At 35.6% G+C, this 17,754-nt stretch overlaps 1 protein-coding gene across 1 annotated transcript in view; it reads right to left on the bottom strand.

Moving 5' to 3' along the window:
- DAB1 (DAB adaptor protein 1) overlaps positions 1-17,754 on the bottom strand; it is a 119,042-nt gene that overhangs the window by 34,364 nt on the left and 66,924 nt on the right. Inside the window, exon 6 of the mRNA XM_032217831.1 lies at positions 14,429-14,488. Within this exon, the coding sequence (XP_032073722.1) occupies positions 14,429-14,488 (60 nt within the window). The remainder of the gene's footprint in view (positions 1-14,428; positions 14,489-17,754) is intronic.

Genomic DNA, 17,754 nt, shown 5'->3' with positions numbered 1-17,754 from the left:
ATAGTTCATATTTGATCTTAGCAGAATCTAGATATTTGAATTGTTTTAGCACAATCTAGACATATATATTTAATCATTAGATGACTACATGCAAAATATTATAATATTGCATTACTGGATAAAGTGTCAGGCCTGCAGCCGGTTCCTTTTAGGATCTTTGTCTTGCCACACTAATATTCTATTCTACTATGCTATTTCATTAGTGGGGAATTGGGAGGGGGAATAGTAAGGAGTAGAATGTGTCAAAATAAAATTCCCTTCTAGAATCCAAGGTCATCCTTTGTCTCTACACCTCTGCACCTGACCGGAACTGGATGGGTGGAACTGCCAGCATGGTAGTGGAAGATTGGACCATGTGATGGACTTGTGGGTGTTGGGCAAGATCATGAACTTTCAACTGGGTGGGGAAAACTCAGGAAGCTCACATTTGGGTTTTCACAGATGTGCTAACATGACTCTCTTAATAAATTGGAAATTTGAGGAATACTTTGCCTTGGACTCTGATTTAATTTTGGATGTTATTTGGAACCCTGATATAAAGATTTCACTACTACAATTTTTGTCTCCTGGTCAGAAAATCCTGATTATTTCTTAAAAGTGAGTAAATATACTTATAAATATGTGACTAGATTAAAATCCACAAGTTACAAACTATTCAGGAAGTGATTTAACATTCCAACTTATTTGCTGACTTGATTCTAAGGAAGGTATTCAGATAATCAACACGTGGATTGATCCATTTAGGTTTGCATTACTCAATACAATCTATAGTCAAATTAATTCTAAATTCTCTCTACATTGTATTTATTTACCTTTAAATCACAGTCTCATCAAAAGGTAGGAACTACGACCAAATAATACTAAAAGCAGCCACATTAACTACACTAATATTTTTATACCATTTTTCCTGGTATGATTCCCTTTAGGGACTTTGAGAAATCTAAACATTCTAAGTATTCTAGCTGTATTGAGCATTTGTATATGATCACAATAATGAGAATCAATTATCAAGTTTTGAAGGTAGTAAAAATGCATCTTTCAAGGCTAAGCAAGGGCAGTATTTAAAAATGAATAAAAAGGAAAAGAAATGCATGCTAGAAAATATTATATATTGGCTGCTTTCCCAAAATAGGTGATCAGCAAGGAAGCACTTTAGAGGACTGTTTGAGCATTTGGTAGCAGGACTGCAAAGGAAATAATGGGCTAAAGCTTTTTTTTTTTAAATAGTATTTATTATTATTTATTTATTTAATTTATATCCCACCTTTATTATTTTTACAAATAATACAAGGTGGCGAGAACATCCAACATACCTTTCTCCTATTTTCCCACAACAACCATCCTGTGAAGTGAATTGGACTGAAAGTGAAACCCAGCCGGCTTTCATGGCTAACTTGAACTAGCTTTCACGGCTGGACTTGAACTCATAATCTCCTGCTTTCTAACTTGGTGCCTTAACTACTAGACCCATGATGGCGAACCTATGGCATGTGTGCCACAGTGGCACAAGGAGCCATATCTGCCGGTACGCGAGGCATCAGCTCCAGCGTGCAGGCATGCGCCAGCTAGCTAATTTTCGTCCTTCAGGAAAGCCTCCAGAGCCTGGGGAGGGTAATAAACTGACTTCTGTGGGGAATTGTTTTCGCCCACCCAGAGACTTGAAGAAAGCCTCTGGAGCCTGGGTGGGCAAAAACTCCCCCATCTGTGTGTGGGGGTCATGCGTGGATATACGGGGGGGGGGCATGTGCGCATGTGCTGGGGAGTCACATGCACTTGTACAGGTGGGCAGGGTGCATTGCATTGTGGGGCACAGGCGCACGCACAATAGCACACACATACATAAATTTGGCATGCGTTTACAAAAAGGTTCGTCATCACTGTAGTAGACCAAACTGCTATGGGCAGAGGTTTGATCTTTATGTATTTTTTAATGCTGAAGAGTCAGGCAAAAGTATTAAGGTTAAGTGAACTTAGATTTACTGCTTTTATCATAACTCTTCCTTCCCTTTGTACCCCTTTTTTTTGTTGAACACAATATACACTTAATTTGTTGTGAATTAGTGCTGCCTGTCAAAGCCTGACAACTGATTATACACAGCTTTTCAGCCTGGAGAAAAAGTCAATGTGGTATATTAAGGCCAGTACATCAGAAACTGTTTGTAGTTGAATTTTGCATGGTGTTTGTAGTTGAATTTTGCATTTACTGGTGGCGACACTGCACCTTCTCAAACATCTGAGACAAGCATGGTTTCTTTAAATATAATTTAAAAACATGGAACTGCCTCTGTGGCAAACACCTTCCTACACAAAATATAGTATAATTTTGAATTACACAATTCAAAATAAGAAAAACCTGATATCTGAAGTCACTATCTCACATTCCTCCCACTGTTGAGTTTACAGTAGTTTGCAGTGCCCTGTGATCACGTGACTATGATTTATATTTCCTGCTCCCCTCCCGGAAACTAGTGTCTACTTCCAATTTCTCACAAAAACACACTCATTATAGGCAATGGATTCACTTAATCACTACCACATAGATTTAATAACCACTGGGAAAAAGGTTGTAAAATCAGGTGCAGTCACTTAACGACCAACACGACATAGCGCCATTTGTGGCTCCATTATGACAGACATAAATATTAGAATATGCCAATAATTCCTGGATCATATAAATCTCTGGCCAAAAATAATCTAAATTCCACATTGAAAATATTATAACACTATTAAAGTTTTGTAGTCTTTATACTACATTTTGCCTGAGATCCTATGACTGATATAGTACTCTTGTCTGCTTCAATGCTGTGAGAACTATATTCTTGTCTAACTGATTCTTTTCCATGCCATGATGCAGAGATATTTCATTTCCTGCTGTTACAGTCTGGAAAGAGTATTTTGGATGCAATTTCTTTCTGGATTCTTTGTTATAGGGATAGACCTATATCATCCTCCAAAGGCATTTTATCACTTTCAATAAATAATTTCTGATGGGTTAAGCAGAAATGCTATGATATCACTTTCAATAAATAATCTCTGCTGGGTTAAGCAGAAATGCTATGATCCTACATGCAGAACACAGTTGGACACAGTTAAAAATTTTAATTTTAAGAAAAAACAAGTTTTTGATCTACTCGTCCTTGCAGTATGATCACTCCACTCACTTAAAAGTCTTTAAAATGGATCATCCAAGGATTAATTTATCCTAATGTTTACTTTTTCCTGATTCTCTAGTCATACTAGCAGAGTTAAGATAAAATATTTCAAGCCTAGTAATAACTGCAACTAGAGCTGGCAAAAGGGAAAATTCAAAAGATTCATTTGACCTTTATGATGATGCCACAAATCAAGTCAAAAGACTTTTGTCCATTTGACAGATACATAATGATGTGATGCAAATTTCCTGATATCACTTTCTCTCTTCTTCTTTGTTTAAACATACCAAACTGTAAATTTAGGCAGAGAAGAAGAAACTCAATGACAAGGAATATGATTTACATACAGACAAATCCTAGAATCTATCTGAGAAATCTCTAGGAAACATGATTTTGACATCCTGATTACCTTCTTTTAGTGAAAACAACACTGAGTTAGATAACTTAAGGCTGTTTCATATGTTGGAAAAGAAAAAAAAGCCTAGCTGGAAAATCAAACTGCAATTAATGCCTCTAATAATGCTCAGAGCTTAAAGTTTTTGGAAAAAGTGCAATATTTCAGCCTTCAATAGTCTTCATGACTTTCAGCTCCACCTAATATCCATCATGTGAGAGTGAAGGACTCTGGGGTTCTTGCAAAGCATTCTCCATGTTGCAATTAATATCTATGTACACACAGAAAACAGATGAGTTTTCAGAAGGTATGAAAATGTGTTCAAGTTAGTCTAAAATAGCAATTCTGCTCCCTTGAGAGCTTGAAGTACTTTAAGAGTAATGTGAGCACAGGTCTTCATGAAGAAGAATCATGAAGTCATCTGCCTCTAGAAAATAACATGCTCTAGATTCTAATGTTATGAACAAAAATGAAATGGCCAATCTCATCCTAATTCTCTGTTAATGTGGAAGACTTAAAACTTATAAATAATGTTCCTAAAATGCAATTCAACTAGGATGTATAGCAGTATTTCTCTTTTAACCGTTAACTGAACGGTTAACTGAAGTTGAGAAAATAATGTTTAAAATGTCATGAAAAGAATAAGCACAAACACATCACAGAACCAACTCAGAAAAGAAATGAAGCTTTGAAATAACCCTTTGTGTGGTTCAGCACTGGTTTCTTTCCATAACAGAGCTGAATGTGTTTCAAAAATGTTTTGGGAGACATTATGCATACATGAAGACAGCATTTCTCTACGATTAAAACAGCCTCACTTTTTATGGCTACTGCGCTGCTTTAAGAAGCAGATTTATTTTAATGAGTGGACTTTTAAAGCAGCTACAGTTTCTTTTCAGAGTCATGTAGAAGGCTGGAAAAGGTGTAGCAAGGAATCATTTTGAATACACATAGCCATTGTCCAATGCATCTCCGAATTCTGGTCTCTGTAATATTTCCATAATGATGGTTTTCCCATGACTAAGCTTACCACATAATAAAACATTTTTAACCTGCTCAGTGAAATATTTTTTCATAGGCTGCAATAAGGAAGCATCAAAATAACTGCAGCTGTTTCACTCTTTGGAAGCATGATATGAAAACAGCAGGTATGGTAGAACCTTTAGCGGGCATTTGCCTAGTTCTAACTATCATTTTTAAGGATTTTACTGTGCATAAGATTTTTATTTAAAAAGAAATCCCTGGGGTTTTGTAAAGTAGAGTAGCAAGGATGAGAAAAAGAAAAAAGCCTAAATTGTTCTATATTAGCTGCCTAATTGTAAGTGGGAAAACACAGAAATATGCCACACAGATAAGCAGGCTTCAGAAGAAGAATGGCATTTATAGCCTGATCACTTTTAAATATTTAAACCAATGCCTGTAAAAATTAATCACACATTTATTTACTAAATAAATAAATATGTGATTAATTTTAAATATCTCAATTCTGCAAAACTTTTTTAAAAAATAAGGTTTCATTCCAAGCTGCCTGCCTGTTTGACCTACATCAGGCTAGTCAGCCTTGAACCCACATTCGAAGTGCTAAAAGCAAAGCTGATGTTTAGTTGTATCAATAGGATCTGATCAGAAGTGTAACATTCCATTAGCAAAAGACATAGCAAAGTTAAGGCTGCCCACATCCAAAAAATTTGAGAGCTGAGAAAATACATGATGATAGTATATATTAACCGCAGTAAAGTTCTCTGATAGGCAATGAGGGTAGATTTAATTAGGCAATATAGTTCACAGGTGAACCCCCAATTCCCACAGGGACTCCACCACTGTGCCTTTTTTAATGTCTCTATTTTTATTTGCAAACTAGCTGATAACCTGGTGTTGCCCAGATATTTATATTTATTTTTTTTGTATTTATTGGACATTTATAGGCCGCCCTTTTCCCTGAGGGGACTCAGGGCGGCTTACAATCAAAAAAGGAAAGGGAGTGTAGGACAATACAAAAGAAATGTGAACAAAAATAAATTAAACAGTAAAACTCAACATTCACTCAGCATTCGGGAGGGGCGAAAGTAGACTTATCCCCAGGCCTGACGGGCTAGCCAGTTCTTGAGGGCTGTGCGGAAGGCCTGGACGGTGGTGAGGGTACGAATCTCCATGGGGAGATTGTTCCATAGTGTCGGAGCCGCAACAGAGAAGGCTCTCCTCCGAGTAGTCGCCAGTCGGCACTGACTGGCGGATGGAATACGGAGGAGGCCAACTCTATGCGATCTGATGGGACGCAGGGAGGTAATTGGCAGAAGGCGGTCTCTCAAATAGCCAGATCCACTACCATGGAGCGCTTTATAGGTGGTGAGTAGGACCTTGAAGTGCATTTATAGATGTCTACATGTTTGTCTGACAGGGAACCATTGAGAGGGGCCCTTTCTTCCCCCTATTCCCATGCCCATCATCCCTGCCCTCTCCCTTCCCCCTCCCATGTGCTCCTCTTTCCCGCCTTGTCTACGATCCTGGCACTCTGCCCCAAATCCATCAGGCGCTTCCCCATTGATCCACTGGAAGGCAAACGTCAGGGTTGGCTTTCCAGAGGAAGCTGCGAAGGAACTGACATCACAAACAATTGCCACTCTAGGATGCTGCACTCGCCCTCCTTAACAGGCCAGGTGTTCCAGAGTTATGCTAGAACACACAAACACACACACCACGGGTGTCTTACCCCCCACCCCTGGTATTTGTTTCCAGAGTATAAGTCATCTGTATACCAAGTTTGGTTGAAATTGCTCGAGGCACTCCAGAGTTATGCTGTAACGTAACATACATACATACATACATACATACATACATACATACATACATACATACATACTTTTTATAATCATATAATAAAATAATAATATAAAAATAATAATATAATATAATAAGAATAAGATAAGAAGATAGATAGAAGATCTATTTCAGTAGGTGACATAATGCTCTGTTAAAGATAATCATCCCTTCAAAGCTCTGTAAAACTAATGATGTGTATTATAATTTCCTATCTTTCTAGCAAATCTAAAAAGAAAAAAAATTGAAAGAAATCACATTATACAGTAGATACAAAAACTAATTGTTTATGAAGAGAGGCTTGCCTTTCTGAACTGCCATGCTCATGGAGTTTTATCCATTGTTCTTATTCAGAACAGATAGTTGTTGTCATTACAATTTGGACTGATGCTCTCTTTTCCAAATATATCCATTATTACAAGATGGTTCAAGCAGAAATTTGAAGTTTTTATCACGTGAAGCAGAAGAATTAGTATATGTGATACTTGACTTTACTGCCTGTTGTCTCTTTATTTTTCCTGTACCATAAACTGTTTCATCTATTGTCCCTCTGTCGCTCTTACATTTTGTGCCTCTTCTTCCTACACCAGTTTTCTATCTGAAGCAGTATCCACATGGTAATAAATGGTCTTTAATCTTCAGACACTTAGTTGATTCAGAACTGCTAAATAGACTATATTGCCAAAAGTATTCGCTCACAACTGAGTCTGATTACGTGGATGGGTGAGCGAATACTTTTGGCAATATAGTGTATATTGATGGAAGGGAGGAAGCCACTAGTGAACAAACTCTGCAATACAATACAAGATGGTCATATTGACATCAAAATTTGAAATGACCAGAGTTGTAAAAATGAAGGAAGGAGACGCTTCAGAAGGGTATAGTAACATTCATTTCCTGAACAACAATAGTATTAAGAAGCCAGTTAATGAATCTGGATGACCAGGGATGCACAGTGTTCTCTGGTGTAAAAAACAGAAGGCCTTTGAATAGTGTTCCAGGATCTCAGTTCAAAAAGCAATGGAAGGTATCAGGTCATTTCTTTTACTTGCCAATTTGAATAAAATAAAGCATATCTTAATCAGTCTCTATCATTAATTACTTCTTCCAGTTTTCAGAGGCAGAATACTCAGGTCAAGCATATCTGCATTTAAATAGATTCATCGTCAACCTGGAAACACAATGAATGTTTTAGAGATAAAGGTAATGGCAACAGTGACATTTGCTTTTTAGCAGTGTCACTACATGTCTTGATAACATATTTTAAAAATAACTGTTTGATTATCACACTGTATGGATATGATTTAACTACACTTTCTATATCTGATGTTATTGTCAGCATCTTAGTCTTAGAAATATACTATTCTCCTTCTAAACTCCACAAGATAAATACATGGAATTAAATTTTATTTGTATCCCCATGATGTTTATTATTTTTAAAGCACTTCTGTATATATTTTTTAAAATGGCATTTTGGTGATATCATTTTGCACTGAAACGGTTTGGCTCTTACTGAATTATTGAAAGAATGACAGTGCATTCTATTCAATACTTTTGGTAGAAATGGAATGTCACCAGCTATTTTTGTGATATACAGTCCTTGACTTACCACTGTTTGTTCAATGACCATTTAAGATTATGACAGAGCTGAATGGATTTATAACCAGTACCAGAAATTATGATGTGTTTCAGGGCGTGGGAGAGTTCCGAGGAGGCCTAGTACAGGACACATGTGAGTTGAGGAGGTGTTGCAGTGTGAACTTGGGCCCTTGCCAGGGCTCCCAGGGCCTCCCCCATGCCTAGGCACCTCATGCTCTACTTAACAATCCATTCAGTCGCTTAACGATTGCAATGGGAAAAGCCGGGATTGTGCTTTTTAAAGAATGTGATCATGTGGGCAACTGATATAGCAACTGCAGCAACTTACAACCATAATTCCAAGTTTAACTGGGGTCATAAATTAAGAACTATCTGTAATTTAATTTTACATAGAACATTATTTCTGAACACCAATCAGATACTTTAGTTGCAGATGGTAAAACCTTCTAATAAATAAATAAATAATAATTCAGGAAACTAATCATAATACATGTTTACCTCTCTTTGTTTATTCAAACATGTATATTGCAAATATACAGACAAGCATGCTTACCAAGCGGTTTTGAGAAATATGCAATATAGGAAGAAAGTTTGATCTGAGATAAATTTTAATTATGAATAGAAAAATGTGACTAAAATTATTATTGTTCTATTTTCATAGAGAGACATCACACTACTTTCATTAGGAAGGAAGGAAGGAAGGAAGGAAGGAAGGAAGGAAGGAAGGAAGGAGTGTATCATTATTAGTAAAGGTTTAGCTGCAGACAAGTCATTCATATCTTATGGAAATGTGAATATACACCTCATCCTAACATAGTTTCTGCTTGTTAAATGTTGGTCACTCCTGGCCATTCTTCTGGCTTATTACTGAAAATGTACTTCATTGGCCAAGCAATAATGGGATAGTTGGATTTATCAATATAAATGAAAGTTCAGAACTATGATGACTTTTAAACTTTTAAATAAATTTGGCTAGATAGACACAGCATTGTTCTTTTTTTCTCTCTCCCACTAGTCCAAGTGGCAATCTGTCCCGATTAAGGGTACAGTTTTTAATGGGATCAAATTCCAACATATGTGCCAGCCTCATTGTGTCCATATAAATAAATTGATAAAGGTGCTCTACAAAAATATGTAGACACACCCACACAACCCACAACAATTTCCTCCTCTTATTCTTTCCCTATCCCAATGTACAGTTGCAAGAAAAAGTATGTGAACCCCTTGGGATTACATGAAGTTTTGCATGAATTGGTCATAAAATGTGCTCTGAACTTCATCTAAGTCACAACAATAGACAAACACAGTCTGCTGAAAATAATACTACACAAACATTAGATGTTGCCATGGTTTAATTGCACATAACATGTAAACATTCACAGCGCAGGGAGGAAAAAGTATGTGAGCCCCTAGCCTAATGACGTCTCCAAGAGCTAATTGGAGCCAGGAGTGAGCCAACCTTGACTTCAATCAGTGTGATGATATTGGATGTGTTGCTGACAACTGTTCTGCCCTTTAAAAACACACACCTGTTGTGGGTTTACTGGTTTCAAGAAGCACTGTCTGCCTCGCAGAAAAGAGCTCTCAGAAGACCTACGATCAAGAATTGTTGACTTGCATGAAGCTGGAAAGGGTTACAAAAGTATCTCCAAAAGCCTTGATGTTCATGTGTCCACGGTAAGACAGACTGTCTACAAATGGAGAAAGTTTACCACTCTTGCTACTCTCCCTAGGTGTGGTCATCCTATAAAAATGACTGCAAGAGCACAGTGCAGAATGCTTCATGAGGTAAAGAAGAATCCTAGAGTGTCAGCTAAAGACCTATAGAAATCTCTGGCACATGCTAACATTTTTGTTGACACATTTACAATAAGGAAAACATTAAACAAGAATAAAGTACATGGGAGGACACCACGGAGGAAGCCATTGCTGTCCAAAAAAAATACTGCAGCACGTTTGAAGTTTGCAAAAGAGCACCTGGATGTTCCACAGCACTCCTGGCAAAATATACTGTGGACAGATGAAACCAAAATTGAGTTGTTTGGGAAAAACACACAATACTATGTGTGGAGAAAAAAAGGCACAGCACACCAACATCAAAACCTCATCCCCACTGTAAAACATGGTGGAGGGAGCATCATGGTTTGGGGCTGCTTTGCTGCCTCAGGGCCTGGACGGATTGTTGTCATTAATGGGAAAATGAATTCCAGAGTTTATCAAGACATTTTGCAGGAAAACGTACGACCATCTGTCTGCCAACTGAAGCTCCGCAGGGGATGGGTGATGCAACAGGACAATGACCCAAAGCATACAAGTAAGTCAACACAAAAATGGCTTCAACAGCGCAGAATATGCCCTCTGGAGTGGCCCAGTCAGAGTCCTGAGCTCAACCCGATTGAAATGCTGTGGCATGACCTTAAGAGAGCGATTCACACCAGACATCCCAAGAATATTGCTACACTGAAACAGTTTTGTGAAGAGGAGTGGTCCACAATTACTCCAGATCGTTGTGCAGGTCTGATCTGCAACTACAAGAAACATATGGTTGAGGTTATTGCTGCCAAAGGAGGGTCAACCAGTTATTAAGACCAAGGGTTCACATACGTTTCCTCCCTGCACTGTGAATGTTATGTGCAATTAAACCATGGCAACATCTAATGTTTGTGTAGTATTATTTTCAGCAGACTGTGTTTTTCTATTGTTGTGACTTAGATGAAGTTCAGAGCACATTTTATGACCAATTCATGCAAAACTCCACATAATCCCAAGGGGTTCACATACTTTTTCTTGCAACTGTATGCATGAAAAGTCATGTCTTTTCAAAGATTAAAAAAGAGTTAAGAGTTAACTAACTTAAGTTAGTTAGTTCTTTTTTCATTCACTAGAGAATGCACGTGAATGATTTGTGCAACACATGTGTTTATTTATGGAATTCAACAAAACAAAAATTCAATAATACAACAAAAAAAATAGAAGCTTAAAAACAAAGACACTGACGCCACCCAAAAAATAAGGTCGGGAAAAAAAGCCAAGAATAGTTTAAAAGACTCACAAAAGAGGTCCATCTGGAGAGAGATGGCTTATTTATAAAGGCCCAGGTTGGGAGCCATACCCATTTTAGAGAAAACACTATTCCAGAGAGCAGCTACCATAAATTCCACTTTCTGGGTCCCATCAGGTGGCATTTTTTTTAATCTATGGAACCTAGAACATGATGATGCTATTAGAATGTTTGGGATGACCAAGGTAATCCCTTAAATAGCTATAATAGCTCATTCTTCTGCATTCTGCATCCTGGACAAAGTGCAGCTTGAAGTTGTCTTCAAGAATAATATTAAATATTTGGCTTCTTCAAGCGGTTTTATTATAGACAAGAAGCCTGTGATAAGTATTTCTCCTTGACTTCACTTATTTTATGCCTTCACATCTTCATGCTGCATGTCCCCTCCCAATAACATTGACTGCTGCTGATAAACAAAGTGTGATGAAGAAAGATAGGAAAGGATAAATGTTTAAAGGCCATTTTTTGCCATTAGAAATTAAAATGAACGAGGGAGCAAATGTTGTAAAAAATAGTTTTGTTTCTTTGTGTAAGTTTTTCAGCTGGGAATTATCACATTCATAGAATAGTCATCCAACAAATGTTATAGAAATTCCCAAGAAAAATAAATGTATCACTAATGGGATGATAAAATATCCGTGGAATAGGTTTCCTGGCTGGCTTAAGCAAGTTGTTTATATTGCTGGAGGGCAATGCATGCAGATGCTACTCTGAATGCCATCTGGATGCTATTTTCGAAGATACAGGAAAAGAAAAACAAGGTAAACTTAAAATATGACAAGGGAGTACAAGCAGTCAAACACAAATGAGATACCTGTGATAGAGATCACCTAGTGACATTCAGTGAAAATATATAATAATATAGGATGAAAAGAAGCTTAGCTGCTTTCTGACTGGTTAACAAAGGTCTGCTTTCTCTCTATTAAAATGCTGCTGTTGTTTTAAAAAGTGGCCTTGTGCTACACTGTGTATTGAACCATAAATAATAAACGACTTACCTTTAGAATTCATGTACTGCTATTTACGACATTATGGCTCTCTTAATAAAACTGTACTACTCTTAAACCATTTGACTGGTATCAGCCATAACTGGTTCAAAGATGAATCCATCTTTGCCATAGAGATAAGAAACCCATGGCATTTGTGAGGATGATACATTGCAATTCATAACATCTTTCATCCTTGGTTATGTTGACTCAGTTGATGAGACCTATGGTTCAACTACATTAGAAAGGTTGCATATTCCTCACTTGTTCTATAATGCATTTTTGTTTTTAAATGCGTGGAAATGTGTTTGAATGTGCAGTTAATAGTACTCTATTACCAAGGAAAATCTAGATTGACAGAAGTCTTTCAGAGGACCTATACCCATTAAAATCAAAATTAGTGTGTCTTGAGTCCGAATATATTCATTTGCAGACAGAGGTAACCTTCTCTTTGTAGGAATATATGATTAATCAACTGCAGGCAAAATTGAATCAGGAAAACGGGGAATGGATAGATCTTAATATAGCACTGCGAGTCGTTTGAAAGCCTTCATAAAATTGTAAACAGATAATTTGGACATGTTGATGGGAAGATTAGGTTTTATTGTTTCTTGACTGACAGACTTAGTGAAAGGTATTTGTGCTTTGCCTCCTGTTGCTAAAATCCAATGACAAGAAAACCTGACATGTGTATAATAGGAAGGCTTTAGGGAAAATATGAGAAACAGCTCATTAAGAAGCTTGTACTTCAGCAAGTTTTAATTTCACATGGTAGAATTGCAATATTCAGAAGATTTGCAAAATATTGAAAGATATCATTTGGTGAAACCTACTTTATTTTGTTTGCTCACATGTATTTGAAGAGTGGGAAGTTTTATCTAAGTATCATTCCTTGATCTGGTGCCCTTCATGTATCTTGGACATCAAGTCCCAGATTTTGGCTGGGAATTTTGAAAAATGAAGTTCACATATCTGTATGCCAGCAGTTGGGGAAAATTTGGGTTGAAGGTGAGGGTCAAAATGTTAAGGAAGACTGACCATAAACACAACAGGAAAATTTTCAGGAACAGCTTAAAGTTGCCTAATCCAGAGCCAATATAGACAACATATCCATTTTCTAGTATACAAATGTTTGCAGTTGTTAAATTCATTTCACAGCACATTAATTTTGACATTCAGCAACAAAATAAGAAAATAGTTTTGCCAATGCCAACTTTCCTCAAAATGAAAACAAATACTATCTTAAATCAGCTGCACTATTGTAAGGTACAATGTATTAAAAGGAGGTAATAAGGAAACAAATTTCTACTGATTAAGTTATTCAGGTAAAGTTATTTAGATATCCATAGGGACAAGAAGATCTACTATTTAATATGAACATTTATTAAGCTCAGAACATACTAAACTAGATCTACATTAGGCATAATGAAATCAATTGAACAGACGGACTAACTCATCCCATTAATTTCAGTGCATCTACTAGAAAAAAATGGTACATCTACAGGACACTGCAGCAATGTTACTATGTAGATGATGGTCGGACGTGTTTCTATCTCATTGTCTGATACCAGTATGAAACTCAAGGTAGTTGCATGATGATGTCATCATCCACATTTTATCATTTGTCTCTCATATTCTATGCAACAGGATTTAGAATGAATTTTAATAATAGTGAAGTGTTTATATAAGACTGTATTCTAAGGGCAAGTCTATCTCTGTCCCCTACTCTTTCTCCTTCTATTACTAATTTGTTTAAAAGTAACTACTAGTAACCTAATTGGGTGTAGGACAAAACACAAGGAGGATATGCTTATACACTCTTCGTCTTCTTCCTTTATGTACTGGAGAGAAAAAAGATACTCCACCAACAGAAATATGTTTAATGTTTCCTCTCCAAGAGGAAACAGATTTTTTAAAAAAACTTTAAAGGGGACTATGCCTTCTTCTCTCTTTGGATAGGGCCTTTTTAGACTGGGGCCCCACTGCATAGTATCCTTCATTGTGTGTCATTTTAAACTACATCTGGATCAAACTGAATATTTATTACACCGTACATCTACATCTGAATAATTTCTAAATAATTTCTCAGCTTTGGGAAGGCAGATTCATAAAAAATGATGAGATCATATGATTCGTCCACATCCTTTATTCCTCGATCCATTTCTCGTTCCAATTTTATTTAAAAAAGTATATGCAACAATAGTCTCCCTGTCCTGCTCATCCAAAAAAGTAAGATGAATATAAATCAGTTGTTGGGATGGATATTCTTCTGTACACTTAAAGTAAATATAGCTTATATAAATAAGGAAGTGCTGCAGAGGTATTTTAAGCCTCACTATGATAATTGTGCTAGAGTAATTTTTGAAAATTTAAAATTTTGGGAAAAAAAGGTTCATCTGTAAATATATTATATACTTACACTTACAGGTTGGCTTTTTGGCACATCATAAACACCTTCTTTCTTTTGGCTAGTAGGAACCTGTGGAAAGAAAAATGTAATTAGGATCAACATGAAAAGTACTTGAAGCTCTTACTGGAAGTTTAATGGATGATATACAGTATATGACTCTGTCATCTGAAACAGACACATTTTTATCATAAATTAGATGAAAGTCCTCTTTCCATAGTTCTTGGAATTCCACATCTTTATACTAGCCTCCATCTTATATTATCATGGATAGATGTCTTGAGTTTACTATCTAATACCTAGGTTTAAATTTAAAAAAGGACTCATTCACAACAAATCTGTAAGTTTATACGAAAGTAGAATTAGTATCCTGTAATATTTTACTATTTCTTATATTATATTTTTTCCATGTAGAGTTTGTACATCTAGTCCCAATCCATATTTGTTACTTTAATTTATTATTTGGGAAGAGAAAGGATTTGAGCAATATGTGAAGCTTCTAATTGTAGGTACCAATGACTGTCCAATTAGTACTTTGTAGAAGAGATCTGAATCTTTTATTTTGTTCACATCTGCTCTGTACTCATTAGAAATGGTTTTTCTTCCCCATTTGAGGATGAATAATTAAAGAACTTTGGTGGAATCAATAAAAGATATGTTTTTGAAACTTGTGCATTTTCTTCATGTCCTTCCAATGAATCCTTATTCCACTTGCTTCCAATATCTCTTTTCATTTGTATTCATTTGTTGCCTAATACTTTCTAGAAATTAAGTTTCATTTATTGGTGCTACTGTTTAGTTTCTTTAATATCTTGTTAGACTTTATTTGTACTGGCAGCATTACATTTCTCTCATGTCACTTTTTCTGAAATAATTAGATTATGTTTCATATTTAATCAAGTTCCATGTAATCTTTTTTTATTACTTAGCAGGTATGTTATTTATTTGAATATATAATCCAATAAAGGTTTAACTATCCGATGTGGAGACTTTTTATTTAGTGTTATGAGTACATATCATGTTATTGTATGAGAGGATTTTATATTACTTTATGCCTATACTATAATGCAGACAGTATATACCACTATAATAATCTGGTGCGATACATCTTCTAAATTATGAGGGAAAAAATTGTATACAACATTAAGAGAGGAAAATAATCAAGACATTCTTAACTTGAGAACTGGAAAATGTTATTATCTATTGGTAATAGCAAAAAAGTCAAATATAAGAATATATGGAAATTTTCACCTAGCCATTAAAAAGATGCAGAAGATCTCATTTTAAACATTTGCATTTCAAATACTTTCCTTATTTCTATTGCCCATTTCATCAAAATGTCTCAGATTTAATTTTACGGATTACAGATGCTTTAGAATTATAATATCTACTGGACACAGTAGCCGAATGGAAGTGCTAGCTTTGGCTTATACTGTTCAAGAACAAAGTTATTATACGCTATTTGTATTATCAGTTTATAAATAATAAGTAAGTTCTTTTCAGATTGTTTGAAAGCAGAAAGGAAATTCCTTATTGGACTGTCAACATTTTATAACACTCACAGCATTGACAGCCACTTTGTCATGGAAGACTGGATCGTAAGTGATATGGTACATTTCTACTTTGCCTTTTTAAGACGAGGTATTTTTGACTCACTTATGACTATATTTAGTAATTTTGCTCTCTATCTTTTGAGTTGCTTAGAAAAAGAAAAGATTTTTTTTTCTATCCAGATTTTTATCTCAATTCTAAAGGCATTCATTCGCATACATTTAATTGGGTGCTTAACTGAAGGAAAGGAAAATTAGCTATAAGTGACCAAATGGGGTAGTTTTATAAATTGAGCTTCTTTTTAGGCCAAGTAAATGTTGTAAATTTACTGGTATTTTATCAACGCATAAGATAATTATAAAATAAAAATATTATGTAAAAATGAATAAAAATTATCACAGAAATGGAAAATAAAATGCCAAAAAATATCCACAGCATTTAAAATTTAGTCAGTTCTACAATTGCACTTTCTACAACTTGCCTAGGATGTATTAATTACTGCTAGCTTTAACTTGACATAATGCAGTAAAAACTCATGATTACAGACTTGCTTATTCCTACAACCATACACATTTTATACTAATAATGCAAAGTGACTCAGTGACTCAAAGTGACTTTGTTATGTCCCCAATCATAAAAGCATGAGACAAAGAGTAAACTCTTTATTTAAAACTGACTATATGGACAAATTCTAACACTTTTAAAAAATAAAAATAATAATCTCTCTAGAAAAAGATTCCTGGAGATTATTACCTTGATACTGCAGAAAGGAAAGGTAATTTTAGGGACCAAGAGAATGATCCTAGTAGGAATGATAGTTCCTGGTAGGACTATCTTTGCTGGTAAGTTCAAAAGGGGAAAAGTGATGTTAATGTTAGGCTTTTTACATCAACGATAATTCACAACAGGTTCTGAAGCCAGAAGGGGCTCTGCAAGTATGTAGGAAATTGAGCCATGGAGACTGTACCTACATCAAAAATTTGTAAAGCAATGGAAATCTACTTCTACATTGTTATCAAAAGAACCATGTTGAGCTGAAACATTTAGAGAAGCTGACATTAGAGGATGAGACACTTGAGGTTAGATATTACTCCTCTAGTTATTGGGGAAGAATTCTGACATTCTATGCACAGATTAAGACTTCAAATAAAGTTGACAATCGAGAGTGCCAATGTTGTGGGGGGGGAGGAATCTCATTTTATAAGGGTACGTGCAGTTTGAACCAGAAATGTAAGAACCATGAACCAAGAACAATTGAAATGAAACCTATTACATTAAAAGCAAATGAGTGAATTTATGTTAAATAGAATGTGTTATTCAAATCAGATGATTACATACTAAATTTCAAGGGTGCTATTATAATGTTAGCAACATAGAGTACTGCTAATGAGTGATAGAATTTAAACATTGGTAAGTAGAGGCACTAGAAATTATAGATGGCGTATGAAAGAAATATGTTGTAGGAAATGAAAAGAAGAAGATAGGCTATACAGTAGTTTTGCAAAAAGGGCATTTCCAACCTTAGTTATAGGAGCATAAACTGAGAGTCTACATAGAGACATAACTGAATGTACAATCAGAAATTAATTGACCACATAATATAAACAAAAAGAAGATGGAAAAATGCAATCCATAAGCCAAAATCCATTCAAGTAGAAATTGTGGAATAGACTACAGATTTGTAAAATATAGATTGAAGGACAAGAATGTAACATCAATTTAAAAAATAGTACAAGGAATATATTTTATTTATCAAATTTAGAGGTCCCCCATCTCACTCTCAGAAC

The sequence above is a fragment of the Thamnophis elegans genome, chromosome 5 (assembly GCF_009769535.1).
Source record: "Thamnophis elegans isolate rThaEle1 chromosome 5, rThaEle1.pri, whole genome shotgun sequence".
NCBI classification, from domain to species: Eukaryota; Metazoa; Chordata; class Lepidosauria; order Squamata; family Colubridae; genus Thamnophis; species Thamnophis elegans.
The sequence above is the reverse complement of the archived record's forward strand: the minus strand, read 5'-3'. Positions and strand labels throughout refer to the sequence as shown.